The 22037-nt window shown below is 43.1% G+C and overlaps 1 protein-coding gene across 1 annotated transcript; it reads left to right on the forward strand.

The window, feature by feature from the left end:
- Positions 1 to 15307, forward strand: axin2 (axin 2 (conductin, axil)). Its single transcript, XM_028455229.1, has 11 exons — positions 1 to 304; positions 1358 to 2229; positions 3900 to 4031; positions 6147 to 6249; positions 8326 to 8466; positions 9463 to 9950; positions 10073 to 10249; positions 10993 to 11208; positions 11297 to 11416; positions 11956 to 12114; positions 14726 to 15307. Exons 2-11 carry the CDS (start codon positions 1445 to 1447, stop codon positions 14850 to 14852), a joined length of 2448 nt encoding a protein of 815 aa, XP_028311030.1. The 5' UTR covers positions 1 to 304; positions 1358 to 1444; the 3' UTR covers positions 14853 to 15307.
- The last annotated feature ends 6730 nt before the right edge of the window (positions 15308 to 22037 follow it).

Consider the following 22037-nt stretch of genomic DNA (forward strand, 5'->3'; position numbering starts at 1 on the left):
CAGCTGTCAGGACCCGGCAGTCGGCTCCTTACTTTGAAGTGCGGTGCGCTCCAGCCTCTGTGTTCAGTCTCTGTGTGAGTCGCCTACAGGAGACACACACTGAGCCATGGCAGCCTGAACCCACAGGGAAGGAGAGAAGAAAAAAACAAAAACACACATTTTCCAAACAAGAACATTTTCCCTCAACCCGAAGCTGAACGGACCGTATGTGGACGCACTGTAGGCGAAGACATTTTGGACTATACGCGCTTTTTGTGGATAAAAACACGGAGTTTATGTGGGTTGGAGAACTCGTGGATCGATGGTAAGTTAGCAGAGTGGCTCCTCAAGCCTCCCCCATCACCGCCACCCCTACTGCGGCTCTTTGATGTGCTGTTGACTCGCCTTTGAAGTCATGTTGTGGGGATAATGAAGCGCTTTTCTTGGGTTTAGATGCCCCCCCGCAAAAAAAGACCAAATTTTCCTTTGTAGTATATCTTTTTAGTTATCTATTTGTTTTCGAGTTTTTCCAAAAAAGACAAACTTAAGAGAAGTGCCGTTTCTATTTTTTTTTTTTATTATTTTTTTTAATGGAAGTCCTCCCCCCACAAGATCTGGGACTTTGGTGTGACTGGCGTGTTTTTAACCCATTTTTTCCCCCGTGTTTTACGCATCTGAGGATAGTTACGAAGTGCCTTCTGCTGAGTGTTAGTGACACTTTAGTAACTGCTAGTGTCAAGAAAAACAAAGTAGGAACCAATGAGTAGCATTTAGAGCAGACTGGAGCTCCACAGAACACAGCAGCGACACCAGTTTAACTCCATTCACTATTCCAGTCACGTTTCTTTTTCTTTTTTTTTTTTTTTTTGGGGGGGGGGGGCTGTCCCACATCCGTGTCCCGTGGACACCGTAAGTATAGAAGCTCATTTTGAACTGGATACTTCGAAATTAGCAGGTAGAAGTGACTTATCTCAGTATGGCATTACATGCTATGGGATTTTATAGAAATTAAGCAGGATTGATGTGGAAAACGTCAATGTTATATTGTTATGAATAGATACATTGATTATTAATGCTGTTTATTGGTCACGGGCGCACCGAGTATTGTTTGAATTTTCTTTAGGATGACCTATTCAGTTTATATGATCACTATTATTATTACTATTAGGCTGCATATGATTTTTATTCCGTTGCTTTTGCGCACCTCAGTTGAAATGTGAGTTTTATGTAATGCTGCTGCTCTGGTTTGATGTCTGTTTGTGAAACTCGTCTGTTGCTGTAAAAGTCATAGAGGATCTGAAAAGCGTCTTGCTGAGCCCCTGGCTCTTTGAAGTTGGGGTGGATCTGGTTTTGATTAGATCAATACTTTGTGTTTCAGAGAGGAGAGACGGGCAGCCAGAGAAGCTCCCCACTGACATTAGAGACTGAGTAGATTACTGTAAAAACTCTGAGCGCCTGCACAGACATGAGCCGGGCGCTTATGGACCATAGCTCCAATAGTTTCCGCGAAGATGCTCCTCGACCCCCGGTGCCCGGGGAGGAGGGCGATGCACCCCGCTACCCCAGCAAAGTCCCAGTGATGAAGCCCCTGGACCCTCCCCAGCACGATCTGCTCGGCTCTCCGGGCTCCTCGACCAGGAGGAACGACGGTGGTCTCGGGGAGCCTGAGGGGAGCGCGTCCCCGGACTCACCGCTGTCCCGGTGGACCAAGTCTTTGCACTCCCTGCTCGGGGACCAGGACGGTGCTCTGCTCTTCAGGACCTACCTGGAGCAGGAAAAAAGCGTTGATGCTTTGGACTTTTGGTTCGCCTGCAATGGCTTCAGACAAATGGACCTCAAGGATACCAAAACGCAGAGAGTGGCCAAAGCCATCTACAAACGCTACATCGAGAACAACAGCGTGGTCGCCAAGCAGCTGAAGCCTGCGACCAAGACCTTTATTAGAGATAACGTCAAGAAGCAGCAAATAGACTCTGCCATGTTTGACCAGGCACAGACCGAGATCCAAATCAACATGGAGGAGAGCGCGTACCAGATGTTTCTGTCCTCAGATATTTATATTGAGTATGTAAGGACTGGGGGAGAGAACACCAGTCATGTACTGGGGGACCTGAAACTGGTCTGTGGATATCTGCCCACGCTCAACGAAGAGGAGGAGTGGAGCTGTGACTTCAAAGCCAGAGCCCTGCTTGGACTGACCAAGGCGCAGAGACCCCCCGTGTCCCAGAGGGGGATAGAGGGTGGATACAGGTATGTCTCCAACACTTTTCTACCTCTGCACTGCATCAACTTAAAGTTAAAACCACATTTATATCCACCCAGGTCCCACTTTCAACTTCACTACATCTCACCTTTGCTCAAGTGCACCACATGCTTTTCTTAGTTAGTTTGGAGTAAAGTCCCCCCCCCACCCCCACATTGTCCCACCTCACTGCCTGGAGCAGCAACCCTCTGCTGGTGCTCGCCTGGATTTCCGGGGATTTGAAATAGTTCCATAGACTGAGGGATCATCTTCCACAGGAAAAGTTCACAGAGCAGGACTGGCTCTATAGCTCCAGCCAGCAAATAATAGATGATGACAGTGCACTGCTATGTCTGCTCCTGTACCCCACTGTAGCATTGGATACAAATATAAGGCAAATGAGATTTTAAAATCTGATTTAGTCACCCATTTGGATTTGTCATATGCATGTATTTGTTTTCACGGTCATTTTTGTATTGTGGCATGACTTGCTTGTGGTATAACTCAAGTCTTCTCATTTATTTGATCCAAAAAGTGAATAGTTCATAATTCCTGTTACCTTTTAAAGAAGAACCATTTGAATTGAAATATTATAACAGAATTTCTTCAAAGTGTTACTGTTTGGCATTTTTCTTCTTGCATCATATTAGTTTCCTCCTAACTGTGGACAGATATTCTGAATGTGTTTTCAGGGATGATTTTATGCCAGTTGGCCCCACAGTTTTGGAAGCCAGTCTTTGACATGGAGACCTTGATCCCTTCTCTTTCTCTCTCCCCTCCTACGGTCTCTCTTATTCCTCTATTCCCTCCTTATCTCATTTTCTCTGACTGTAGTTTTAAAACACCAGAAAAAGAAACTTGAATGGCAGAAGCTAGTACATAATCGACATTCCCCACCTGAACCCACTATTTTCTTCTATTTTTTATTTTTTTTTTGCTTGCGTCAATTCTCTTCTGAATCCCTCCTTCGCTGCTCCCCTCCACCTTCTTTACTTTTATCTTTCTTCCTTTTGAAAACTCTGGGATGGGGACTTGGAGGCATGTTTTTGGAGCGAAAGTGAGGAGAAAGAGAGTGGAGGAGAAGGACAGAAGCTCGAAAAGAGGGAGGGGAGCAGTCGTGAAAAGAAAAGAAAGGGAGGGAGGAGAAAGGATAAATGAGGGGGTGAAAGAGAGGCAGGGAGGGAAGAATGCAGGGCCAGCTGTGTTAAATACCTGACTCTGTGCGAGCCACTCTGAAGGTCAGCCTGGAGCTGGGGGGCTGCAGCTTTAGTCATGCTGAGTCTCTGCCTCCTTATGGAGACCCCCCCCCCCACCCTTTCTGAAAAGCTCATGTGCTTCCGCTTTATACTTTTCTTCCTTTTCTTTCCTTATTTATCTCCCTTACTTCTGTTACATCAATGCATACTCACTCAGTAGTACATCTGTACACAAACAAACTTTGAGGGCAAAATAAAAAATAATTTGTTATACATGAAATAAATATAAAACCATTTTTTTTTGTGCATACTTTTAATGTTTTTAGGATAGACTCACTTAAACCAGGCTTATTGGTTGTGTTAAGGGTAAGTGTAAGATATTTATCTGTTAGTTAAAAAAACCTTCAGCCTGCACCCACAATCGGGAATGTTTTCCACATTCCTGTTTATATTAATCTGATCTGTGTTGTTATAACCCACAGATCTTACAAGAGGGGAGACTTACTCGACTCCTACCATGTGGGCGCGTTTGCCCCCGTCAGCAGCACCAATGACAGCGAGGTTTCCAGTGACGCTTTGACTGATGATGCCATGTCTGTTACTGACAGCAGTGTGTAAGTAAATACAATGCTAACTTCTGTGTGTGTTGATGTTTTGAAATGATATTAAGTGATTAGGAGCGACCTGTTTGATGGAAAGATAATATAGGCCAGAAAACCCGTGCGTAAAATCACTACCTCATTGTCGCAAGATTTTAAATGTTAATACAAACAAAAATTGCATTTGGTCTACAATGTCAAAAAGCCCACTCCCACATTTTCATTTAGAATACAAGAAAACACACATAATCACCGTTTAAATCTCCAAAACATTTTCTTATACAAGTCTTGCAATATCTTTGGCATTTTTTACTGATCGCTATCTATCTATAATCTATTGTGTCACTTTACAATTGAAGTTCATGCCTTGCTGTACGTGCCTTGGGTCGTGCTCCTGTAAGATAGTCGTCATGATCACGTGCAACAAATGACAAGGTACACTGAATAGCGCACAGTCATCGCACGCAGCTCAAGGCCACAGAGGCTCTCAGGCGAAAACCAAAAGCGGCAAAAGTTGTGCTCCATCTGGGACGTGTCAGGATCCTCATGTTTGATGTCAGTGTTTCATAAAGGTTTATCTTATTTTACGACTCCCAGCTGAAGCACGAACAACTGGCGGGCCTGAGCTAAACATAAATATGGCAACTATAAAGAGATTTTTACACTAAGGAGTCAGCTCTTGCATATCTGTGAACAACCTGGCTTCAAAGAGGCCGAGGCTTTTACAGTCGGATTCATTTGTACTTTGCCCATTGTAGTGACACAGCTTGGGCCACGAGACACAACCTCCGTGCCTTTTTTTTCCAGCTCATGCTGCCCTTAATCAGAGTATCTTCCTCTCTTTAGGTCAGTTAAAAAGAGCCATAAACATTTGAATCTCTTTTACAGATAAAGGGAAAACATTTAAAAGGGGAAGAAAGAAGCAGCGAGGGAGGAGGCGGTTGGGTGGGAAGAGAAAGAGTGGTGGAGGGGGATTTTTTACTTATATCTTATTTATGGATTTGCTTGGACGCTTGGGAATGCAGCTGCGCAGACTTCAAACATTACCTTATCTTACAAACCAGCCTTTTGATGTGCGGAGATCAGAGGCTGGCTGCGGCAGTGCTTGCCAAATGAAGATAGGGAGGGGAGGGAGAGTGTGTGTGTGTGTGTGTGTTTGGAAGAGAGTGTTGCTTATGCGCATGACTGTGGCATTTCAAAGCAAAAGTGGGAAAGTGCTCTCCAGTTAGGCTAGGTCACAAGGAAAGTGCTGTTTAGCATGAGAGCAGAGACGCTGCTCTTTACTGTCAATAGCTGCAGTTTGAAGTTTTAGCTTTTTTTTTTAGCTTCCCAGTTATTAAGTTGGTCCTTCACGCTAATTTAACCTGGTTAGCGTCACCCAAGGGTCCACAAATGTTCAATTATATGTATTTAGCAATTAATGCTAAGAGCGATCTGAAAATGTTTGATGGAATGTAGGGCTGAGCCGATATGGACCTATGAACACTCATATCTTGTTGATTTTTTCTCAAAATGGCAATTCTATAATTATAATTCAAATAAAGTCTTACCAGAAAGATAATTCAGGGTTAAATTTGCTGATACAAAATGCTACACACGCACATGTATTAATAAACAACTGCACAATATGTACCACTTTTGGCTTTTTCTCCTCTAAGGGACAGCACGTGTGAGTGAGTTCTGTGGTATGGCTTGTTTAGTGGTAGATCTGGGTTAGGACGCGCTCAGAAATCCATGTAACTGTAGAAAAATAGAGAAAGCAGGTATTTTGCTACAAAACAAGGTATAAAAATATAATTATCAATATAGGCATAAACTTGATATATCTTGAATCTTGATTTATCGCCCAGCCCTAAGGGAATGCTAATGCTGTGGCCCATGCAAAGAAGCCTGTTGTTGAGGCATGTGTGTGTGTGGAACTGACAGTAGAGAGTTTCTAATAGTTGTTATATCACGTCAGGCCAGAAAATCCAGTCGATTCAAAAGACAGATTCAGTGTTGTGATAATTGTGTTTGATCCACCCAGTTAGCTAATGAGCTTCTTCCTTAGTGCCTGTTTGATCTTTAATGATGTATCTGATTGGGTGATTGACTTTTATGAACTGTGTGTTATTGTGTGATCCTCCCCAGTGATGCCATTCCTCCATATAAACTGGGAACCAAGAAACAGTTGCAGAGAGAGATGCAACGCAACATGAAGATGAACAGCCAAGTCTCTCTCCCTGCATTCCCTGTAAGTACACAAACACACCAACACAAGTCTTTGTGAGCACAGGGTCTTCCACTGTCATTTCCATACCACCCTCTGTTCTGGGTCTCTCTTGGCTCTATGAATAGTTTCCATACAAACTGCATTCAGCTCTCCCAATACTACAACAACAGCAAAAAACATCTGATAGCAGTGGGAAAAGAAACACACATAACCACACGTATAAACACAAGCCCCCTCCCTTTTACCTTTGGTGTCACCTACACCCCCCATTAGGGTTTCTTGAAGACAGCGGGAGATGGGGAGGTCTCTAAGCTGTTATTGCCCAGCAGCGCTCCAGAACCCACCATGGTTTTCTTCTTCTTTCTTTCTCTTCTTCTTCTTCTTCATTCTTCTTCTTCTTCTTCTTCTTTCCTTCTCTTCTTCTTCTTCTTCTTCTTTCTTCTTCTCTTCTTCTCTTCTTCTCTTCTTCTTCTTCTTCTTCTTCTTATTCTCTTCTCTTCTTCGTCTTCTTCTATCTTCTTTCTTCTTCTTCGTCTTCTTCTTCTTCTTCTTCTTCTTCTTCTTCTTCTTCTTCTTCTTCTTCTTCTTCTTCTTCTTCGTCGCTTCTGCTATGTCGTAAATGTGGAGAGGAGGGAAATCTTTTGCTGCTATGTCCCCAAGGGCTCTGAAATCAGCCTCGACTCCTTAACAAAAACACAAGACAGTCAAGCACAATCACAAGCAGTTGCATGACGCACACCACACACACACCACACACACACACACACACACACACACACACACACACACACACACACACACACACACACACACACCACACACACACAACTGCTTTGATCCATGGATGAATGGAGCAAACGAACAGGGAAGTGACAACTTCCAACAGAGCTGGCCCCCTTTTTCCTCAGCGCTCCCCCTTCCCCCACAAACACACACAAACACACGCACACACACACTGCTCGGCCTGCCCCCCACCCCTAAAAGTGAAGGATCTAAGGGAAGAGTTTTGGTGTGTGTCATGTGAGCTCCCAGCAGGTCAGAGGGGAGTTGGTAGCTTAAGGCTGGAGGTCGACACAGGAACACAACATTAAGTGTAACTGTCAGGAAAGAGGACAGCTTGCACAAGTAGTTGCAGGTTGTCAAAATGAACTTGATGCAATATTTTTCCCCAACATCGTTCAGTATTCAGAAACCGTTACATGCATTAAGACGAGCTCCCCCTTTTTTTTTTTGCTTTCCGTCGCTTCTATTCTTGTTTTTGTTTCCCCGTCTGATTTTTGGCGATGGCTGCCATTCCCATGGTGCACCAGCCCCAGGCACCGTCAGACAGCCCCTCTTTTTCTCACTTTTTTCTCTGCTTTATCCGCACTACAAAGGGATGTAAGAAATGACAAAGAAGAAGAAAAATCAAGAAAGCCCCTGTGTAATAATGCAAATAATTTAAGAAGTGTGTGCATACACCCACACTTTGATACTGTCACCATACAATACCTTAAAGGTGCCCAGTGTGTGACAAAGGATGGGGAGAATACATTTCCTCAACCTTTCTGATCTCCTATCCTTTTTCGGTGCCTTTATCTCACGACCCCCCCCCCCACAATCCTTCCTGCTCTGTATTTTCTCCAGTGAGCACACATCTCAACATCTCCCATTTTTTAATCGCTTATTCCTCTCTTCCCCGTAGTTCTCTTCCACCCCATGTCGATATGTGGCTTTTATTCCTAGATGTAAAGCCACTGCTTCCCATCAATCTATCCCTCCACCCCCCCCATGCCCGATCCCCCCCACTGAGTGTTTGATATTTGACGAGCCAGCCTTTGAAGTGAGCTGACTTTAAAGAGGCCTGCTGATGATGACAGAGGGAACCAGCCAAGGCCTAGCCCAGCATGAAAATACACCATTCCTGCCACCGCTTTTAAACAACCGCTGCATCCCTGGGTGCCAGCGACGATGCCCTGATTGTGACCTTAATGCCACTCAGTCAGGGATGCGTAATTAGTGGCAATACAGCATCATGCACATGTTTGGAAAAGTTGCGGCTGTAGTCAGCTCGTGTGTACTGATAACGCTAAAGTGCTTCATTCTTTCTCCCCAAAGCGTACTCGTCGACCTCCCAAAGAGATGGTCCCATTACAGCCAGCAGAGTTTGCAGCTCAGCTAATTTCCCGCCTGGAGAGCTTGAAGAGAGAGCAGAATACCATTGGATCTCCAGAGGAGAGGCTGCAGAAGATTCAGGAGGTTTGTACGAGTTTGTTGTGAACTTTAAAATGTGATTATCACATGCTAGATGCAGTCAGCCAATTCCGGGCCTGTTATTGGCCACGGTTACATGATGTTTTTTAATTCGGAATTAGTTTTTCCAAATTAAATAATTCGGAATTAAAGTGCTCTGCTTTGTGTTTACATGGAAATAGTAAGTCAGAATCGAGATTTTCAATTCCGCTTTAGGTCTGGGGGTTGGGAAGGCTCTGATTGGACGGGGGGCAAACGTGACGTATCATGTCTATCGGGAAAAACACGCAACAAGCCTCTTATTTTCGGCTCCAACATAGAAGACCACACATGAGAACTGTTTTCACCTTTATTTTGATTGTAGTTTCGAAGCAGCAGCTTGACAATAAGAGGAAGAGAGATAGGAACTAATCACCAGTAAATAAAGCCAGTAAAACTCCGGAAAACATTAACCAGGAATAAATATTTGCTCCCTGGTAAAGACAGTAGCTTTAACGACCGTTACAATGATAAACTTGGTGATATTACAGCCTGTGAATGCAGTATGGGGACGCATTTACTCCGTCTCCGGGTCTTAGTGCCAGCCGTCCGATGAAGCTTGTTCCGTTCCGTCCGTGTGTGTTTAATAAGTCTGTGCGTCCGTTTGAAAGTCTGCATGTTTATGCTTCCGTCTATCCACTCTTTTCATTATATCCATGTCTTTTAAGGCTCTTATTAAATAAATAGTCTCAGCTCAAGTCCGGGCGGCCATCCTGGAATGTCGTCACCATTGCGTCATCGCGGAAGTCGCTCATGCCAGCCACCTAATTTGGATTTAAGTTTAATTTGGAATTAAATTATCTTTAGGAATAAAGTCTTTACAAGGTCAGTTTAAAGAGGAATTCGCTGTTATTCTGCTTTAAAGAGGAATTAAAGCTCCCATGTAAACGTGGCCGCTGTCATGAGGGGACTTGAGGGTCATTTTTCAGTAATTTAGAGATTTGTATGTTCCTTTTGTTTCAGGAGGAAGAAAGGGATGATGCAGAGATCATGGAAAGTGGTCCCCTGACCCTCCTCTCCGCGTCCTCCGATGAGGACCCCCAAGCCATTCTGGACGAACACCTTTCTCGGGTCTTGAAGACCCCAGGCTGCCAATCTCCTGCTGTGATCCGACACTCGCCTCGTTCCACCTCCCCGGACCACCGACCGTTTGCCGGCTTTGGAGGGAAGGTCCTGGTGAGGACTGGGCCTCCGTCGTCCTCTGTTTCCACTCCTGAGGCTACTTTCACTGTGGCCCTGGGCCCCAACAGAACTGTTGTGAACAAACAGAGCACAAAACACATCCACCACCATTACATCCACCACCATGTTAGTCCCAAGACCAAGGAGCAGATTGAAAGAGAAGCAGCTCTCAGGGTGCACGGAGAGTGCCAGCCCTGCCTGCCTTACCAGCGCAGCCGCAGCCTCGGTAGAGAGATGTGCGGAGCCGTCACCACAGACTGCAGCATCGGGTCAGTCCCATGTTTTGATTTTTCATCCAGCGTCTTCACATAACATGAGTGTCTAAGTGACATTCTTTGAAAAGTACCAGTTCTTTATTTTAGTGTAATGATTTTGTTTTTGGCATCTCTAGGCGCTCCAGCTCTTTATCGAGACACGTGTGTCGTTCTGGAGCTGAGGACGGAGTAGCAGAAAGGTGCATGGAGGACTGTAGCCTCGTTCAACTTCCCAGCCATACAACTGACCCCACCCAGAGTGTGTTGCAGTGGATCCTGGAAAGTAAACGTCAAAGCAGACACAAGTCCCACAGGTCAGCATTGGCTAATATTGACAGGAGTCCATAGGCCAGGGGTTACCAAGCTTTCTGAAACTGTGAGCCACTTCATGGGTACTGTATAGTCCAAATGGCTACCAGTTAGAAATACTACATTTTCATTGTTTCACTTTAGTCAAAGGCCAAGATAATAAGGAAGGCTAGCAGACTCGTAAAAAGGTCGGAAATCTTTAAGTTTCAACATGCAACACTTTATTTCTCCTAATTTATTCAACTGTGTCATTTTCTACATTTCATAGAAAATCCCCATGTTGCTATTTTCCTTGCGACTAACAAACTACTTTTAACTAATCGTAAAAAGTGTAAAATTTGTAAAATCTGTAAGATCTACCTTGCATTTAAAATTTTTTTTTTTGATTTACATCATTTTATTATAACATACCCCAACCCATACACCAAATCTGAAGCTTTTAAAAACATTTATCACAATGTTTCAATGAAAATAAACATTTAAAGATGGTAATTTATTACTAAAACTTTGTTATGTGCAGCAGGATTTAGCTTTACTCAGTACTAACTACATCTGTCATAATGTATTCATATTTGTGAGTTTGAATTCTGGAAAGTTAATCAGGGCCCCTCACATGGTCCATGCGGGTTAACTGATGTCCGCGGGCACCGTGTTGGTGACCCCTGCCATAGGCTTTCTTATTTGGTCAAAATGTCCCATCCAGTACAAATCATTGATGCCTACGGTGTTCATCTTTCCTTCTCTGCAGCACCCAAAGCACCAAGAAGTCCTATGGCGGCACTTCGACTCAGACGCATACGTGGGGTGGTGGTGGAAGCTGCGGCCACCTGCGTAGCCATCAGCCTTCTCAGCCCTTTATCCAAGACCCTGCAATGCCTCCACTGCCCCCACCCAACACTCTGGCTCAGCTGGAGGAGGCCTGTCGCCGACTGGAGGAAGTCTCCACCAAGACGCCCAAACAAAGGTACAGAGGAGATTTCTCATCTTCCAGGGATTTTGTATTTGTGATCAGAGTAATCATAGTATTTCCTGTTTTTCCCCCAATTTTCCAGGAATTCAGTCCCCAGTCTTCAGCGAGAGAAGCCCCACGTAGTGCCTGTCCAAAATGGGGGGTCCATCCCTCTGTCCGGAGTCACTCAATGCCCGTCTGGCCTCGGCCTTCACTCTGAAGAGTACGATGCTTCTTATATTTCTGCTTCACTGTCTTCTTTGACTTCCTGTGTGCCTCTACCTACTTGTTGCTTGAGTGCATCAAAGCCACCACTTAAAAGAAAACATTCTGCGAAACCTTTCTGAATCTGAATCTGCATGCTGTTTGTGGGTCAAGTGTATTCACAGAAATGGCTCTGATATGAGAGTATCATTTCTATTGGCTGTTCTTCAGTAAGCTGGGAGTCAGCTGGGGTGGGCCAAGCTAAGCAAAGAGGAAGTGACTCTGAACTAGGCCTACAAAGCCTTGGATTTAGCTGAAGCAGAATAGATAACACTCCGCCTGCTAAGCACACACACACACACACACACACACGAACACACACACACACTTACTGATGGCACTGTGTCACTCACTCAATCTGGGGTGTTACTGGATCTCGAATCCTGGAACCAATAGTGTTATAATCAAAGGAAAACATGTATTTTCATATATTCTGTAGGGCTCAGCATCATCCTATCCATGTCTCACACTGTGTTTCTCCATCTTTGCCTCCGACAGGTGTAAAAAGGTTTCACAAAGCCAAGCGGTGTGTGGCGGAGAGACGGTGGTGACATATTTCTTCTGCGGTGAGGAGATCCCATACCGGAGAACAATGAAGAGCCACAGTCTCACCTTGGGCCACTTCAAGGAACAGCTGCGCAAGAAAGGCAACTACAGGTGTGTAATGGAAAATACACCTTTTTCTGTGCTGTCACTGAACATCATTGAAGATGTCCATCAAACCAGGAATGACAGATAAATTCTCCTTTCACTCCACTTTTTGTGGCTTTGGTGTTGAAAAACTTGAAGTGTTTGTAGCCGGAGCGCTGTTATCAGTGTTTTATTTTGTGTGTGTGTGTAGAGAGAGAGTGTCAGGCCTCTGTCAGGTTGCGTGTGTTCTGAAGGGGGCAGCGAATAGGAAAGGACAGGAGGTGCGGGGGTTAGACGGAGAGTTTGAACTGCAGCGATTTGGGTCCCATCTGGTATTGATTTCCATGCTAAGGCACACTTAATACACACAGCTTTGAAGCCCCAGCCCCTTTCATTTCAACCAACAAAGACTCACACAAATGGCCAGCGTGCAAATTCTTCACTGATGCTATCGGGGGGCCTCCTTTTTTTTTCTTCTCCTTTTTGTAGCATGTGTGTGTGCGTGTGTGTGTGCGTGCACGCATGCCTAAGTGTGGACACATGTGCGGTGTTTACATGTGTTGTAATCATTTTCGGGATATTTTCGAGGGCTCGTTTGCTAAATCCCAGATTCGCTTGTTTTTCCGCACCACAGGCCTCGACTGAAGCGGCGCAGCTTCGATGTGTTTGCAAAGCGAGTTTTTTTTTTTTTTTCCCTTTGATTGCTTCTTTCTTGTCAGCATAAAAAGAACAGATCAAACATTTAGTTGTTTAGACTGCCTCAGCTTAAGCATTGTGTCAGTAATTAGCAACATTATGTCGGTAATTACACTGTGTCAATAGTTACAGATATTAAAGGCAAAAGAGGGGGAAATTCTTTCAAAGGTTTCTTGTGGCACTAAATTATGAGATCAATAATTGTGACAAGCCCATAGCTCAGAGATTTCACATCTGTCAGTTTAGCCTCTGCGCATTCTTTTCCTCCACATCAGCTGTCTTTTTGCCCTTGTTCCTGTCGTACCGTCCACGTTTTTTTTTTGTAGAGAGAGCTTTAATAGCAGCCAGAGAATGCGTGGAGTTGGGTCATTTCAACTTGGCAGCGGTTCAACAAAGAACAGTACTGCTCGGCCCTGCCAGACGATATTGGTGCCAGATGTCAGTGCAAACGGAGAAAAGGGAGGGCGGGTGTGGAGGGGGGGTGGGGGTTGTAGCCACATAAAACATGTTCCAGTGGAAATTCAGGCTCTTGCTGTCTGTCTGTCTCTGTTTGCGAAAAGGTTCATTTCCCTTTGAAGAAGTAGGAAGAATTTGTTTTTGTTTTCTTCTTCTTCTTCTTCTTCTTCTTCTTCTTCTTCTTCTTCTTCTTCTTCTTCTTCTGATGAACATCAGTGATCAGAAAACAGACACGTCCTGTGCTTTTTCACTCGTTCACTGTCTTCATTTTCCTGCGCGTGTCATCTTTTAGTTAATGTCTTCCTCGATTTGAAATCTGCTGTTTATTAGTGACCACCCTCACGCTAACTGGCACATTTGGACTGTTGCTGTGCATGTTTTAAAAGCTAAATCCTGCGTTTAATAGGTATCCCATGTTGTCAGACATTTGTGTTAAAAAACAAACACACACACACAAACATACCTTCATACCAGCCGTCCCACACACAGAGCCAATCCAGGCATTTTTCCATGACATAGTTAATGAGTTCATTCTAAGACCCTGCTTACAAACCCACCCCTGCAGGTTTCTCTTCCTCTTAAATAAGGCTGGTGGTGTTGGTGGTATGTGGGGGGGGTGAGTGAGTGAAGTCATGGTTGATGAGAAGCCCTTCCTTGCTTTTTCTCTCTCCTTTAAACTGCATAAAAAAAAAAAAAAGTTGTTTGTCAGCAGTCGGTCGTGCAGCTCAGGGAGGGTTCATGATATGAACAGAGGAAGAGGAGGGACACGGGCTCCTCCTCTTTCTCCGTCTCTACTCTTCTTTGTGCCCGTGGTAATGAAGCTGGTGAACGAAAGCTGCGATAAAGTCGAGGATAATGGCGGACAGACTTGTAGGCACCCCAAATTTCAGCTTTTGTCAAAGGAGCCCTTCATTTGCACAAGGGAGTAATTGGTCCTGAGTGTCCGCGCAAAACTCACAACAACACAACAAAGAAAGGAGGACACACCCCCCACCAGGCCAGGGCACATGATGCCTCCAAACTTAGTGTAACTAAACCCCAAAGTAGTGATGTTGAATGATCCTCATCCAACTTTTAAAATTTTAATAAAAGTATTTTAATTTAGTTGTAAAATGTCAGAGTGACTGTCCTTGATTGGTTGAACGCCGGCTATTACAATTTAATTTTGCTGATTATGTTTTTAATTTTATAAAAAAAAAATCTAATAAAAACTCAATACACAACATTGACAATCAAAAACCTACGTCACTGCAGCACTGTGCTTTGTGACTGGGCGTGTCTTACTGCGTCAGGAGTAACGCCAATAATCAAGGCATTTCATTGAATTTCCCCCCAGGTGGCAGGTTAGCAGAAAGCAGGGGTTTAGTTACTCTATAACAAAAGGCTTCAAAAATCTAATTCTATTCAGATGTGCAGCTTATCATATCAACGTTACATCTGATCAACCCAGGCACTGTAGATTTACTCTCTATTCTTCTCCTTACAGGTACTACTTTAAAAAGGCCAGCGATGAGTTTGAGTGCGGCGCCGTGTTTGAGGAGGTGTCAGACGACGGCTCGCTGCTGCCCACCTACGAGGGAAAGATTCTGGGAAAAGTGGAAAGGATGGATTAAATCTGCGCCCTCCCCTCTGTGGAAAATGCACCGGCAACATTCTCACATTGCTGGAAGCGCTCGGCGTTCATGCACTGGAGACCTCGGCTCAACAATGGTGTAGTCTGAGCAGAAGGAGCAGGACGTGGTGTCGATTCTGGACTCTGAAGAATAGATGGACAGTGGCGATGCTGGACTGAATATTTCCAGGAGAGACTGTAGGAGAATGACCACTTAGACTGTCTGTGCAGCACATCACTAATATGTATATGCAAGTATTCATGTACTTTGCATTGCATCTTTGAACTTGTATTGCTGTGTAAAGATAAGTATTATTATTTATTGGTAACATCCCTGTCCAAAATCCTAATATACTGATAAGCTGCTTGGAGAACCAGTGATTTTCCTCCTGAGCATCAGCTCTCGAGCAAAGGAATTGGGTTTGATTCCTTTTAAGCCCCCCCCACCCCCCCATACAGAACTATAAACTTCAAATACCTCTTCAAATACGCCGCTCCAACTCTCAGAGATTTAGTGGGACATCTCTGATCTCTTGGCCGGAGAGCTCAGCGCTGAAGCTGTGGAGAATCACTCTTTCACTTTAAGTTTGAATTCATTTTTCTTTTTTACTACTGCAGTGCTATTTGTGGATGTGTCCCCATCTGCTCTGAAGGGCCTTTAGCGAGTCAATGAAAAACGAGCAAAAAATACTGTCAATGTTTAAATCCCTTCTCTGGGTATGGGCCCAGCTAGCCTTGATCTGTTCTGTCTTAGTGCCTTTGTTTCTGTGGCGCAGGCATCGCACAAATAGCCTAAATATTTAGGAAGAGGAAAATTGCCCTGAACAGGTCCTTTAGTCCTGAAAATGTGTTCACACCGATATTTGTGTGTCCTTACCTGTGTGAGTGTGTGTGTGTGTGTGTGTGTGGAGCTGTGTGTGTAGCCTGCACTGTGAGAAGCAGACCACAGTGATGGTGTTGATATACACTATGTGTCCATAGGGTTGTCATTGAGTACACTAGCTGTGCCTACATGGATTTTTGCCATGTTTAACCCAGTTTTCAGGGTCCTAATAATCCCTTGGTTTTCACAAGGGGCCTTATATTATATTATTATTAATATTATTATTATTATATAGATATTTTTATGACCTTTTAGTACCCATTCCATCATGTGTATGTTTTATGGTATTTTTCATGGCTTCCTCGGCTCCACTTTTGAACTGTAAATGATGCGTTCGATAGAGCTCAGCGGTACTTTAATTATTGTAATTATGAAGAGATGTAGCCTTTATTAAAATGCTCTATTTTTCAAATTAAATTGCTTCTTATTGTTTTCTGTGTGTGTGAAAATGCACGAGTTAAAGCGAGTTAACCACACGCCCACCCCCGCTGTGCAGAGTGCAACTCGTTGGATCCGGTGAGAAATTTCTGCTAGATTTGCATCCATTATCAGCTCTTAATGTACTCCCTGTTGGACCTGAAAACATGCAGCAGTAATTTGGCCACTGGAGCCTCCGTCTGTTTCAGAGTGAGGAGGAGAGAGACGAGCTAAGTATGTGTGTTAATGAGACGCTCTGCAAATCCATGTCGTAATTGCATTTCGTGCACATATTTACCGTACATGAAGAGTTTGGCCTCCTGTGGCACTTAATGAACATAGAGTGTTATGTGATCTTTGGCTCCTACCCAATTTGGGCAAATATGCATATTTAAGAGTCTGCTTGGGAGTGATATACAATGGAGACCATGGGTTTATTATGATGTAAAGTTTTAAGTGCAATGCTAAACTACTTAAAGCTGCAATCCACAATAATTTTTTATAAAATAAAATCATAGTGTATGCCTCATAGTGCAATGCACTGAACATAATTTACTCCTCCCCCCCAAAAAAAGAAAAAATGTCAAAATTGCAGCTTGAACGTTTGCACTTTACTTGGAATTTTTATAAATAAGGCTGACATTACGCTGTCTTCATAACAGGACACCTGTTATTAGCATGAATAAGGTGTCATTAAGGCAGTCATTAAGTGTCGTTCGTTACCCTAACCCTAATCTTAACCCAAAAATGCCACCACAGCTCCAAATATGGCATAAGTTTGTGAAAGGTGTCATAATTTAGCAAACAACATTTAATGAAAGCCTTTATGACACCGTATTCATGCTAATTACAGATAATGACAGTGTGCTGTCAGCCTTATGTATGAAACTTCAAGTAAAGTGCTACCGAAAGTTCTAATTGCAATGCTAAACTACTTAAAATATGCTACCCACAATTATTTTTTATTAGATAAAATCATAGTGTTTGCCTCACAGATCAATGAATCAAGTCATTTACTACAAAAAAAGCCGCTCAAAAGTTTGTTTTTATCTCCACCATAAACACTTTTTCGAAAAAGTGTTGCGCATTGCATTGTGGGATGTGGAGTAAAAACAATTCTATGCATTCATTTACGAGAGCCCATTTCCAACAATACAATGCATAAATCTTTACAGTGTTTCAGCCAGGACCGTTTTAGTCAAAATAAATGATTATTTAGAATAATAATGCATTAGAATTATATAAAGCCTTCAAGCGCTTTACATTGATATGCATGCAATCTTATATTTAGCGGTATGGGTCTGTTTCAGGACCTCTTGCCCTTTCTGCGTGCTTACGTGGAAAGCAGGAGGTAGGGAGGGCACTTCTCCTGACCTTCCCTGAGCTCTAGCTAAAGGCTAAAGCAAGGAGAGCGGTTAGCAGAAACCCCTGGAATAGAGCAGAGCAGATGTTAATGACAACAAAATGACACCCAGTTACTTGGATACCTCTTCAGACACCCACAGTACCAGGAAACAATGTTCTCCTCTGACCACTGCTCTGTCTTTTTGAACACACTTTAGACTCACTTTTAGATGTTTTTTGTCGGATTTGCGCTAACGCAACCAGCCGCCCACCATCTTAAAAAATGGCTGCTTTTCGTTTTTGGAGGACCGTCGATAATCCCGCCTAGCACCCGACCATTTCAGAGCCGAGCTGTAGCCCGGCAGCTGTTTGGGGCCAGCGTAGCTCTGGTTTTTGGCTCCGAGAGCTGGAGCTATGTTGGTGGAAACAGAATGGCTCGGAGCCAAAACACTCGCTAGCTCCAAGATAGCTCCAGCTTCTGCCCGGTGGAAAAGCGGTAATTCTGACCTGGAGGAGTTGGGGTGGAGGTGGGTTTGCGAGATGCTTGCTGAGAGGATTATGAGGCGGCTGTCATGGTTTAAGTAGTACATCCTGTATTTGCGTTGGCCAATAGGGAGCCAATCTGGGCTGTTGGTTGACTGGAGGCGTGGTCGGCTTGACGTCCGCGGCCTGCCTGAACTAATGCTATGCTCAACTCAGGGAGGAGATCAAAAGAAACTTTCAAGCGGCAAATTAGGTTTGATTAATTCATCCATGAGGCCTAGACTATGATTTTATCTAAAGTATTGTCTGTTAGAGCTTTAAATTGCCTTAATTTCCCCCTATGTCATTTTTATGAATATTAAGAGTAAAGGAAAACTCAAGGGTGAAAACATTTTTGTTGAAGCACAACTTTAACAAAGCCATGGACTGATTTTAAATTAAAAGCAGAGTTTTGTGTTTCCCTTGATTGGTTTGTCCTTTTGTTGCATTCTCCAACGTTAGTAGAAGAGAAAAACACTGACTTTATCTCTTTCTGTCACAACCTTATCCTGTTGAGCCTTCCTCTGTGTGTCTTATCAACACAACCTCCTCGAGAGGCGACATGATGCTCCGTAACCTGTGATCACAGCTGACACCCTGCATGCTTACACACTGTCATTTAAATAGGTAATGGCTTTACGTGTCACACACACACACACACACACACACGGATATCTTTTCTCCCTTTCTGCACAGCCACCACCAGGCTGCGTGCTGCGAAGAATCATTGGCTAAGAGTGTTGCTTATTCTGCCTTTCATATTGAAAGGGCATCGTGATATTGTTAAAATACCATTTTCGGCCCTTTCATCAGGAAAGGTCACTGCATACACTTGAAGGCCATCCTTTGGGATCTTTAGAACTAAGAGGCTCTCCCTCAGCGGTGCTTCACTGTTAGAAGGTCCTGTGCTCTCACCTCTGTATACAGGGCTATTTTAGACAGGAAGAAAGACTGCTTTTCACACACAGGCTTTTCAAAGAGTAAGAAAAAAGATTGGAGGTGGGTGACTGTAGAAGTAATGGCAATGTTGCATTTTGATTCTAAAATCAACAGATTCTACTGATATTTATGGGAATATTGGTTCTCGAGGTAAAGGATTCATTGTTTAACTTTGCTGCACTAATCGTTTTGCACAGATATCAGACATAAAATCAAAAACAGGCTTACACTATAAAAGGCATCAAGAATGTGGATATTTAGCATAGCACAAAATTTACTTTTTGAATCCTTGTTGTCACGTTTTTATCACTGCATTTACACACATTCGTGTCCTTTGCATGTGTGAATAAAGATAAAATAAGCTTTTAAAGCTGGGGTACTCAAATTATTTTTTTTTAATTCAAAAAAAGATTCTTATTAGCCTCATATAGTATATTGTAAAAGTAATCATTTCTGATAAAATCGTGCGTCTGTGTGCTGTCTGTGCCTTATAATTAATTATTTTAGTTAATAAGACCCCGGAAGACAAAATCATGGTGGTCCCCCCTCCAGCTCAAATCACAGGATTTAGAGAAAGAAGGGGTGGGCAGAGCTTACAACGGAGCCTCCTCATTGGCTGCCGTGATATATCTTGAAGCGTGTGCACGGTGAAACCTTGTTTTCAGTCTTGGACGAACTTTAGACGGGCACGTGGCTGATTTCTTTCTAGACAGGTAATCTAATGTTCCATTTTCCTACATTTTGTGTGCATCTTTTTGAGTGGCAATGTGTTTTACCGGTAGTGCACGTTCAGCTCTCGTGCACTTCCAGAGAGGAGGAGACTGGGAGGGATTATCAGAGTCGGGGGTGGTATTTAAGGTTTGAATTCAGCCATGCCCCTCTGTCATGGTTCAAGAATCAAGTAGTGCAGTTTTAAAACCCAATGACACAAAACTGAAATTTGGCAGCTTTTGAATTCAAACATTATATAAATACATTTATTTTAGAAACTATTTGTGAAATCAAGAATGTGTCACAATTTTATCACTAATGGGCCAAATAATAATTCGACTTTACTTTACAGTGGTTTCATTCTTATGTTTCAATCTAACAGTGAGCGATATAAGTTGGTCTTGCTGACTGGCAATGGCAGGCACTGAGTTCAATCTGTTTGCTTCCAGTTCGCCTTTGTTTTGCCTCCAGCTCACCACGTGACATCAGTGTTAGTGCTAAAAGAGTCCCCACTTTTCTGCCTCTAAATATCCCAAATCTGCTTCCTGCCCATATGAAGTGAGATCAAAGGCTTTGTTGGTGAACAGCAACACAAAGGAACCTACACAGGAAGAAGAACCAGGATCCAACAGATGTGCCGTGATTGGTGAAGGCAAAGCTTTGACACTTGTGTGCAGTATTTAAAAAACGAAAGCCATGACGAAGACAAAAGGAATTTATCTTTATTGGCACAAAAAAGTGGTAGATTTGTTCTTTAAAAGACATGGAGGTAAAGAGTGAAGCCATAGATTGTTGAGTCTCAGCCTCATTTAAGTATTTAAGTTCACTCCAGTTATTCCACTGATGTGAGAGAGTGAGACCTCCAATTTTAGGTCTCAAACCCTCTCATTTGGAACCTGGATCAGACCGTCGTGCTATTCCACGCAGGCATCGATCCAGACAACCATGAAACTGTGGTCAACCAGGAGGCCTCGTTTGGATCCCAGCCAGGCGCCACTGAAGAAGCTGAACTCGTGCACCAATCACATGACTTTTATAATACTTTTATCATCAGTAATGTAATGCACAGCCTCAAACTTTGATCACCATGTGAGGAAAACAGGAAAACAAGACTCTTACTTCAAGGGATTCTCAACCCAAAGACATGACGAAGACAGCTCAACTGAAAGACTATCAAACATTTTCTAGAGAGCTGAATTAGCAATAACTTTAAACCAGGGGTCACCAACCTTTCTGAAACCACAAGCTATTTCAAAGGCACTGAATAATCTGAAAGGCTACCAGTTTAATATACAATGAAATATTAAAATGTCATGGTTTCGCTTTAATTAGAGGGAAAGATAATGAAGAATGACAAAGAAAGGAAATACTTACGTTTCAACACTTTCTTTTTTCTTAATTTATGCAATTGTTTCATTTTCAAATGACCACTTCTGAAACATTTCATAGGGAATCATAATGTTCCTATTTTACTAGCCACAAACTACTTTTAACCAATAGAAACATATTTTTACCATTTCACAATTATGTAAAATGTTTGTAAAACTCTCCTTTCATTGTTTTAAACACCAAATCTGCAGCATTCTTTAACACAATCCTATATGTGATACTTGGACACATTTGTAACAATGTTTCAGTAAAAATAAGCATTTAAAGATGGTTAATTTAACACAAAAACTATATGAAGTGCAGCAGTATTTAAATCTACTAAAGCACTGACTACTTCTGTCATCTGAATTTATCTTTGAGAGTTTGAATCCTGGCAAGTGAATACGAGCAACCAAGTGTCTTCCTTGTTCAGCTGGAAAATGATGGCTAATAGTGTCATCCAAATGCCCCACCCACCGGCATTCTCTCCGTTCCTGGTAAGTACAATGGGAAAATCCATCTACCGAGTTGTTTCAACGCTGCTTTGGTTTAATGTTAGAACATTTAAGGAACTGGATGACACGTGACTGAGCAAAAACAGGTTGGAATGAAATGCTATTTCACCATAGACTTTCTATGGGAGCAGAAATCTGAACAGTGGTACTCTACAAGAATGCTGATTGGCTGAAATTATGAAATGCATTACAGAAGAGTGTGTCATGTTCGCCCCCTGTCCAAACAGACCCTTCCCAACCCCCAGACCTAAAGCGGAATTAACTAAAACCAAATAAACCGGTTTTCCATGTAAACCTCAGATTGGGAATTACTATTTCCATGTAAATACGAAGCAGAACACTTTAATTCCGAATTATTTATTTTGGAATACCGAATTCCGAATTACAAAAACATCATGTAAACGTGGCCAGTCTGGCGTCTTGTGTTTAACTCTCGTCTTTGTGTTTCAAGTATTCCTGCTTGTGTCTCCACCCTCCAGTGATGTCA

This window comes from Gouania willdenowi, chromosome 8, assembly GCF_900634775.1.
Source record: "Gouania willdenowi chromosome 8, fGouWil2.1, whole genome shotgun sequence".
Taxonomy (NCBI): domain Eukaryota; kingdom Metazoa; phylum Chordata; class Actinopteri; order Blenniiformes; family Gobiesocidae; genus Gouania; species Gouania willdenowi.

What these genes read in the sequence shown, in the direction of transcription:
- axin2 (XM_028455229.1), top strand. Translation starts at nt 1,445, where the DNA reads ATGAGCCGGGCGCTTATGGACCATAGCTCCAATAGTTTCCGCGAAGAT. An exon ending in GGCTGCAGAAGATTCAGGAG is followed by an intron (nt 8,467 to 9,462) that starts GTTTGTACGAGT and finishes CTTTTGTTTCAG; the next exon opens with GAGGAAGAAAGGGATGATGC. An exon ending in CTCGGCCTTCACTCTGAAGA is followed by an intron (nt 11,417 to 11,955) that starts GTACGATGCTTC and finishes TGCCTCCGACAG; the next exon opens with GTGTAAAAAGGTTTCACAAA.